The 9,857-nt window shown below is 42.5% G+C and overlaps 1 protein-coding gene across 1 annotated transcript; it reads left to right on the top strand.

Moving 5' to 3' along the window:
• Positions 1-1,832: 1,832 nt before the first annotated feature.
• On the top strand, positions 1,833-9,743 carry LOC134798911 (myogenesis-regulating glycosidase-like). The gene is made up of 10 exons (XM_063771334.1): positions 1,833-1,873; positions 3,579-3,698; positions 4,122-4,322; positions 4,763-5,423; positions 5,885-6,077; positions 6,424-6,533; positions 7,052-7,201; positions 7,785-7,890; positions 8,494-8,650; positions 9,541-9,743. The coding sequence occupies exons 1-10, from the start codon at positions 1,855-1,857 to the stop codon at positions 9,726-9,728; spliced, it is 1,905 nt and encodes a 634-aa protein (XP_063627404.1). The 5' UTR covers positions 1,833-1,854; the 3' UTR covers positions 9,729-9,743.
• Positions 9,744-9,857: the final 114 nt, after the last annotated feature.

The raw sequence follows: 9,857 nt of genomic DNA, 5'->3' as shown, positions 1-9,857 counted from the left end.
ACATCGTGAACGTCAACGTCCAAAGTAAATCAAAAGCGACGGTAAGTACATATATAGTATATACTGAATTATTCATGATAATGAAAAGACGAGAAGCAAAGGAAAGCCTAGAATTACATATCTCAGCCACGTGAAAAAGAATGCGTCGTATGATTCATTCACCGACAAGAGCAGAGCTACAAAGTTATGATGATGATGATGATGATTATGATGATGATGATGATGATGGTGTAGATGTCGGCGGCCGATCGTAAGATCAGGCAGACCGTAATGTTCCTGTATAATGTTTTGACGATAGTCATATTAAACCAATACCTATATAGTATATAGGTAGGGAAATAGTGGCGGATTTGCCCTAAAGGGGCCCACTGATTAACAGTCCGCCGGCCGGTATCGGCCTGTCAGTTGTTTGGAACTGTCAAAATTTTGTTCTAACTGACAGGCCTATACAGGCCTATAGGACTGTTAATCAGTGGGCCCCTTAAGGCCCAGTAGGCCCGGGCCTAGGGCGGCAAGAAATTAGAGGCGGCAAATTGTGACTAAAAATTCGCTGATGATAACAAGAAATAACTTAAAATGGAGTAAATATGATGGGTGCAGCGAAAGGGGGCATAGGGCGGCAAAGACTGCAAATCCGCCACTGATAGGTTCGTTAGGTTGCTTCAGATGCCCGAAGGGCAAACTGCCCAGAAATAGGAACGAGTCAAAGATTTTCACGTTTCACGATATGCCTAGGAATTTCACGATATGCCTGATCTTACGATCGGCCGCTGACATATATACAATCCTATACATTTAGATCCCTTGCGTTACCATGACTACTTTCGTCATGGTCTTCCGCGGTACCTAAAGTATAAAAGCGACCAATGTATACGCTTCTAATTATTTCTAAGGTACATTCTAGCCTAAACCCTGTGATTAAGAGCTAGATGACAAATGCCCTGGGTAGCGGAAGCCGTCAACTACTGTCAGAATGTTTACGTACGGCTGTTTTTGCCCCATTGTTAGAGCTAAGCGCCGTAGTAATGCTTTTAATGTTTCTTGACTTTTGTTAGGGAGACTCTTCAATGATACTGGAACAAAAACTGCCCAGGGCCCAGGGTTTTTTCGAAAAACACTAAGACAACTTTTGTTTTTCTATGTCTGTATGAATGAAGGAAAGAACGGATGAAATTTTTACAAAATATGGCATCTAAAAAATAAATGTTTAACCATAGGTATTTTTTGGATTTTGGCACAAAGTGACGGATGAGAGACCGGCCTTTTCACAGCAGTGGGACCCTTTTCCAGGCTGTTTTCATAGTGTAGTTGCCTATTACTTACCCACAACATTGTAGGGATGGATCGAAACCAGCTAAAGGCAATCTGAGAGTAAGAGCGCACAGTGCGATAGAGATAGATAACGAAATTTCGATTTTCGATGTATCTGGAGCCCAATTCCGATCTAACAATTTTATACAGTTACCAATTGTTTTGATACGACCTTGAAAATCGCTCACGCTGCTTGAAGTGAAAGTCGTGCGTAAGATAGGGTAATTCGCCAATAACTGACCACTTTTAGTAACTGGCTACCCCAAACCAAAAATTAATTCTATTCACCTATAAATATAATTCATTCTAGTATAAGGTTTCAATAATTGGCCACCTGTTAACAAAGTGGCGAGTTACTGGCGAATTAGCCTACACGCCGATCACTAAGACGATTGTTAAGGTCGTAACAATGCAATGTGCAGGCTCCTTTACCCAGTGCACCAATTATACGGTGTGATAATGATATGCGTCACGTAAATAATAGTTCTTAGTGCCTGGACCGCTAGTGAAGTGTCGGAAGGAGCCGAAGAAGGACCCGTCAGGATGGACGCCATTTTGTGCTGTAAGTATAACTGTGGGCCCGATTCGGATTTTGAAATAGACATCTATTAGACATCTTTTAGACATCACCAAGATACGATAACGATATGTTTAAGTCTTCTATTCTATTCTATTCTATTCTAAGATCTAACCTGTCAAATTTGACATTTGCGCGATTCTGTTGAACGATTTCCACAGGATATGACTTAGAGATCCAATTCACATCTAATAGATATCTTACTCTATCTAACGTAAAAGTGACATTGGTTGCCCGAATTGCGCTGCAAAAGAGAACTAGTTGATATCTAAACTATAACGTATCTAGAATGGATCTAGTACGTGTCGTCTCTTGTGAATATCTTGAAGTTCGAATACGGCAGTGTATTTGCGGTATAAGTATGTGTGCACCGGGTTTACAAAAAATTGCTCGCATAATTGTTACTTATTGTATGTATTTCGTGTAAAAATACGGCCGTACAGGACTAACGATTTTTATCCCAAAAATATATACGTTGACAATTTCGTTTACTGCGGCGCATTTTTGATAGTTTTAACAATTTTAAGGATAATACCTACGTTTTGTTTTAGTTAGTTTTATTTTTAAAGACATTTTCTAAAAAAACGTGCACAAATATATTTTTTTTAAATTCTTTGGTACCTATTACCTAACGTATTTTTGAGCCCGCCTGTAAGTTACCGAATTTAAATCCTAGTTTAATGACTGGGCACGTTGTATTCGGCGAAATTCCAAATGAATGCATTAGGTATACATAACAATAACTTGCTTCTACATTTAAAACTTTTGTCCAGACAGCTGGGATCTGATCTGACTATGCATAGGTATTTGAAAACAATTGTTTAAAAGTTGGCAATAAGTATGCACCGTATTGTATTTATTGTGTTAAGAAAACCCGCATCACGAATTCCAATCAGGTATGGTTTGGGACTCAATTTGGCTTGTTTTAGTAACACTAATAGGTAGGTACAGTCACCTGCAATAATATGTTCCTCTTCGAAGGCCGCAAAAATATGGCTCTACAAATAAGATCGTGTCAGATATTTTTGCAGCCTTTGTTGTGTAACATATTATTGCAGGTGACTGTACTTACCTTACCTATACTTGCCTATACCTACTTACAAATCAACCAAGCCGACAAAAAAGTGAAATACTTACGTAAAATAAAAGGTAACGAACTCAATTCTTTGGCCAATTAAATCTAAATCCGGTGAAAAATTACCTAAAACACTAATACCTACTTATTTTAAGCTACATTTAGCGAATCAAGCCCGACGATATTAGTTATGTAATATCATTGATCAAGCTTAATCCCGGAGACGATTATAAATAGACTTCCTAAGAAGCAATCAATACTCGCAACCATGCATTATAATAATTGGTGTTTTGCAAAGATGTCACGGTGGATACCAACAATTACGGCATACAATGATGGGAACGGCATTAGAGTAAACTGGTTTTATTGATAGGAGGCGTTATAAAGATGACGTGGAGGGTGAAAAAACTTGGAAAAACGCTGTAGAAGGCAGGATAATACAGTACAGGCTGGTCTAAAAATACTGTGATATTTTGTTACTGCGGCATACTGTTGGTGATTTTAACGAAAGTTTGCCTTTGTGTATCCAAGCTAACGATAACTAAATGACATCATTTAGATAATCTGATGTCAGGGTAGGTACGTTCGAATTGACCATGATGTTTATGTTTGCAGTGATGCTAGCGCTGGCGGCGACCACGCAGGCAGTGGACATCAACATATTGACCACACCCACGCTGCAGGCGCGGCTTGAAAACAATCCTTATGGAGGACTCAACCTCTTGCTGAAACGGAGTAAGTAGGTTTAAAATATGAGCCTTCAAGGTAACATCGCTGGCAACAATCAACGTAATAACATTGCCATACCGGTACTGCAGGCGCGGCTTAAAAATACTCCGTTTGGAGGGCTCGACCTGCTGCTTAAGTAGAAGTAATAACAATCAAAATACTGATCCCACTGCACACCCACAATGCTGGCGAGACTTGAAACTAAATCGTATGGAGAACTAACCGTATTAATGCAAGTGCTGTAACAGTGTAAGTAGTTACGTATCAAAATACGAGCCTTCATTTACCTGTTAAGTGGAGTGGAGAAACCAACCTAATGACGACTTGTTTCCACTTTTTTTTGTACCATGATGACATTATAATGATTATATAGCAAGTAAACTAAATTATGATTCGTTTGAAATGACTGACGATATTCCTTTTCTTCAGAGGGTCTATCCGAGGTGGTGGCAGTAATCGGGCGGCGAACCGGCGCGATCAAAGACGTGGTCCAAGACGGCGACGTGGTGATCCAGTTCGCCAACGACACGTCCATGCGGGTGTCGGTGGAGGCCGCGGGAGGAGGCCAGATACTTACCATTACTTGGGAGGCGCCTAAGGGGATGAGGCTGGAGGACTGCGTTAATTTGGGTAGGTTATCTATAGCTGGTCAAGCAAATCTTGTCAGTAAAAAAAGGCGCGTAATTCAAATTTTCTATGGGACGATATCCCTTCGCGCCTACATTTTTCAAATTTGCCGCCTTTTTCTACTGACAAGTTACATTTTTCCAAACATTGCCGGTCACGGACGCCCGTCTGTAGTCCGTCGACTCGGCGGATTGTCGTAGAAACTGCAGCCTTACTTAACTATAAACAATAATCAGTATTGAGCAAACCCAATCCGCTAAATTATTTCCACCTATCCCCACTATACTGCACCTAACTCTATCACCTAGTCGGACACAAGGAATGTTTTTCCAGTCCATAACTTGGAATTCAATTCAACACAGCCTATCTTTAACACCCATATCTCTGCGTTTAGCTAGGTACATGTTCAGTGAAGTCCCTTAACGTATTGTATTGTTCAACAGGCTCCCGGCACTGGTACGGCGGCCCTCAGCAGAAGCGCCAATACTGGCCGATCGAGCGCCTAACGCTTGTCGACTATTCCTACGTCACCAAGGAAGCCGACAACTGCGGCATCGCCGAACCCTACTGGCTCAACTCCGAAGGCATCTTCTACTACTTCGACAAGAAAGTCCCTCTATTCGTCGACCAGAACGACTTGGAGAAAAACGCAGCTTGCTTCGTAGCACAAGTCAAACCTCCCTATTCGAGCAAGCGAGAGAGAAACGAGCTCGTATACGCTGTGGGCATCTTTGATGATGTCAGAAAGGCACATGAATACGCAGTTGGTAAATATCTTGGTAAACCAAGCGGCGTACCTGATCCACTGATGATTAAGTATCCAATTTGGTCGACATGGGCAAGATATAAGACTAATGTAGACCACGAAACGGTTCTTAAATTCGCCGATGAGATCAACAGCTATGGATTCCCTAATAGCCAGTTGGAAATTGATGATCTTTGGGAAGTCTGCTACGGATCCCAGACAGTGGATGTGGATAGGTTTCCGAATATGAAGAATACGGTGCAAATGCTGAAAGCGAAGGGATTCAGGGTGACGCTTTGGACACATCCGTTCATCAATAAGGGGTGCGACCCATGGTATACGGAAGCGCGTAACAAGGGGTAAGTTATTTGTCGATATTTAAACTAAAACACTTATTCTTAACAGAATTCCGGTTGGATGGTCTATTTGGTGTTTAATGGCGGTGAAGCGAATCGAAATCCAACAACTAAAAACTAAACTGAGCAAGTGGTGATCTACCATCAAAAAATAGAAGGTACACTTCGAGACCACTGAAACTTGTTAGAAAACTCGATGAAGCTTTAAATTCCATTTATCCTCTTATGAGTTCCCTTGTTATTTATCATATTTAAGTATTCACCTGTCATCCAACCCAATACACCAGGTACCATTTTCTATATTTTTTACCAAGTCATGCCACGCAATCAAAACCATACTAGATCTTACACTTGAAGGAAGACTAAAGCCTGAACACTGGTTCACAATTCACACCAGAAAGATAAGATGTGCACAGTGCACTTATAGAAATGTATGTATATTTTAGTTGACAATACCTTTCTAGCTACCTGGTCTTCTCCGAGTACGGCTCCGTGGAGACGAGCTGGTGGAACGACAACGAGACGACGACGGCCTATATCGACTTCACGAAGCCTGAGGCGAGGAACTGGCACATTGGACGGCTGAAGAACCTTCAGAACGCGTATGGCTTCGACAGCTATAAGTTCGATGGGGGGGAGTCGGATTGGTCGCCGCAGGTATGTGTTTAAGTCTTGAACATAAGGATAGTAGCTACCTAAAGGTTGTCTGGAAGAGATCACTTTTTAGCGATAAGACCGCCTGTTGTTTAACCACTTCTTCCTGTATTATTTGTATTGTTTTCTGTAATGAGGTGTGCAATAAAGAGTATGTATTGTATAGTAGGCGAACGTGTTTACATTGCAGAACTGTATTTATGTATTCGTAGCGCTCAGGCGGTTGAACCGATTTAGATATAGGACAATTCAGACACAATTGATTTGATTTTAGGTCGATTGTTATAGGTTTATACATATACAAAGTATTGCTACAGATATTCCTATTTAAAATTGTGAAACAATTCAGATTCCGGTACTCAAAGGCGACATCCGCGACCAGCCTGGAGTGATCACCGCCGATTATGTTAGAGCTGCGGCAATGTTCGGGCCCATCACTGAAGTCCGAGCTGGCTACAGGTCTGTATTCCCACCGTTCAGAATGCATTAGTTCCAGATAAGATTCTGAAAGGTAACATTCGCGACTGCCCAAAAATGAACCATCTTCTACAAAACCTAACCGTTTTTAACAAGGACATATAGGTACGAGTTGGTGAACACAACTGCCTAGAATTTATACAAAAAAATCACCACGCCACGCTAGTGACGTATGAGATTGGAATTACAAGATTCGCTGTGAAAGACGGTCAGCTGATGTAATAGACGTTGGACCGGCAATTCAGAGTTGTGGGTTGGAATCCCACATTAACCCGAGTTCATCACAGTTCATTTTTCATTGTGATAGACATCCGTGATCGATGCGGCAAGAAATGCCGATCGGCCATTGGTCTATACAGTCATCGCAGTCGAGTAGGCAGACTACCTCCTCAAAATACCTCTTTAGTCGCTGCAACTATCATCTGTAAAAATGCTGTGGCCAATAATGATGATGAGGCATCTGTATAAACAATTTATAAAAATCACCACATTTATTTCAGGACGCAAGACCTCCCGATCTTCGTGCGCATGATTGACAAGGACACGTACTGGACGTTCGAGAACGGTCTCCCAACTCTAATTACAACGTTGCTTCAGATGAACATCAACGGGTACCCGCTAGTGCTGCCTGACATGATTGGAGGGAATGGGTAAGTGGAACGTAAATATTATATCCAAGGCTGAAGGTAGATCAGAAGTATTATTGGAAGGTAATAGAGTATTAAATATATTAAAAACGGGTCACTCGCGTATTTTAAGTCGAAAAACGCTCGACATGTTTCACTCCGTACCGAGGAGTGTCGTGGAGTGGTAATAGAGTAATTTTCACGCGCCGACATTTGAGGAGTATTCGAAACCACTTCGAAACCATTAGGATCTGATGTTAGGAACATTGCTGCACCAATGAGTATTTTGGAACTTATGAACGAAATATCATTTGATACTTTAAGGTACCAGTCGTTTTTCGGTGAAGGAACACATCGTGAGGAAACCGGACTAATCCCAATAAGTTCTAGTTTACCCTCTGGGCTGGAAGGTCAGATGGCAGTCGCTTTCGTAAAAACGATTAGTGCCTACGCCAATTCTTGGGATTAGTTGCCAAGCGGACCCCAGGCTCCCATGAGCAGTGGCAAAATGCCGGGATAACGCGAAGGTGACACAATCAGGAGGTAAATCAGGACCCAAATAAAGAAAGACAATTAAGCTCCATATTAACTGAACTTTATCTTCCAGATACAATGAAGCTCCGACCAAGGAGCTGTTCATCAGGTGGCTACAGGCCAACACTTTCATGCCCAGCATGCAGTTCTCATACGTGCCATGGGACTTTGACAACGAGGTAGATACCATTTATACATTTGACTTTATGATGGCCAGTATAACATGAACGAGTTTGGGCCATAGCACACTGCTTCGCACTTCGGTACGACGTCTCCGATGCTGCGATTGAAAATCGCAAATGGTATAAAGTGAGTGGGTTTAAGTGATAACTGTTAAATAGGCATCAGGTTATCAGTCTTTTCATAGGTTATGACACTTATCAAAAAGAGACAAGGTTCAAAATAAGGTGGTAAAATGTGTTCCCCTAGTTCTATTAAGGGATAATGAACACAATCATAAGGCGTATCCAGATTAGTCAATTTTTCAACAATCTGATTAAATTGCCCGATCGAATCAGGACGTGCGGACGCATACGCCAATTTGGCTCGCCAAATTCAACCGCCGATAATGACCGATATTACCGATAAAATGTGGTGCTGACGCAAGAATACCAATTTGTGACGCCAGTATTTTCGTTCTGGGGCATTTTTTCAATTTAGAGGGCTCTAATATCACCATAAATCTAAAATTGGAGATTGACGCCAATTTCATTTCTGATCAAATCGACCGATTTGATCAGTCCCGTCTGGATACCACTATAATGACTTCGCTTCGATTCCAGACGATTGCCATAAGCAAGAAGTTCGTCCAACTGCACGCAAAATACTCCGACCAGATAGTGGCCGCGTGCGCCCGCGCCGCGCAGACCGGCGCGCCCGTCAACCCGCCAATATGGTGGATCGACCCTACCGACACCACCGCGCATGATATTTGGGATGGTAAGCATATAATGTGTTCATTTATCTTTTTTTTTTCCTAGCCTATTTTGGTGTCCCACTGCTGGGCAAAGGCCTCCCCTCGTTTTCTCTAGTCGACCCTGTCATCGGCATTTTCCCACTATTTGGGGTAGAAGGCGTCCAAGTCGTCCCGCCATCTCCTTTTCGGTGTGCCTAAACTCCAGCCTGCACCGTCTATTGTTATCATATAATGTCATTACCAAACTAAAATGAAACTGGGCGGGACATGTTGCTAGGCAGAGTGATGGCAGATGGACTATTAACAGAATGGTGGCCGCTTTCGGATGAAAGAAGCGCCTGGCGTCCGTTGGCTCGTTGGGTGGACGACATCCAGAAAATTGCGGGTCACTTCTGGATGAGGTTGGCTCAGGACCGGGACGAGTGGCGTGCTAGAGTAGAGGCCTATGCTCAGCAATGCGCGATAAAGGGCTGATATGATGATGATGTGTTCAATTTCCATTATTATTATGAACCATCAGGGCCATGAGCGTTGACGAATTGGGGCCTAAATTCGAAAACTATTTCATGAACACTGGCGCAATAATTAGCGAGCTTGTATGCTGCCTTCTACAGTTCACGCACGCATTAGCAGAGCGAGATGCTATGCCGCAAATCCGAATATTTCTAAGCGCTAAGTCTCTATAGAGTCCAAGTACAAACAGCAGTGCAGCAACACTCCTACCTGTACATAAGTGGACCTTAATAGTCTTATTACACAAGACATAGGTCCACCGATATACAGTTAACTGTGTGGGCGATGGTACTCAAAGGGTCCATGTAGGTCTAGCAAATGCGCTACTAATGTAATGTCTTTGACAAACAGGCGCGTTTGCCAGATCCGGGATTCACCCAAACAACCGATCCTTTTTCAGAATACCTCCTCGGCGAGACCATCCTAGTTGCGCCGGTCGTAGAACGGGGCTCCACTGAACGCGACGTGTATCTCCCGGCCGGCACGTGGCTGGAGCAGGGCGACCCTAACAGGAAGCTGCAAGGAGGCGACTGGATTCGCAACTACCCCGCACCCTTGAACACACTACCCTATTTTGTTAGAGCATAATTTTGGCACCCAAAAAATACTTCAGAAATTAGGAAAGCTTTTAGAAACAAATGATAATGGTACTTGTATGTATATGACCGTTTTTTAGCAATAGGTTATTAATATTGACAAGAGTCGCACAATATTTTG

Source organism: Cydia splendana, chromosome 17 (genome assembly GCF_910591565.1).
Source record: "Cydia splendana chromosome 17, ilCydSple1.2, whole genome shotgun sequence".
Classification (NCBI taxonomy): Eukaryota; Metazoa; Arthropoda; class Insecta; order Lepidoptera; family Tortricidae; genus Cydia; species Cydia splendana.
Note: the sequence above shows the minus strand (reverse complement) of the source record. Positions and strands in the feature narration are given on the sequence as shown.

What these genes read in the sequence shown, in the direction of transcription:
- LOC134798911 (XM_063771334.1), top strand. An exon ending in GGAGGACTGCGTTAATTTGG is followed by an intron (nt 4,323 to 4,762) that starts GTAGGTTATCTA and finishes ATTGTTCAACAG; the next exon opens with GCTCCCGGCACTGGTACGGC. An exon ending in GAAGTCCGAGCTGGCTACAG is followed by an intron (nt 6,534 to 7,051) that starts GTCTGTATTCCC and finishes CATTTATTTCAG; the next exon opens with GACGCAAGACCTCCCGATCT.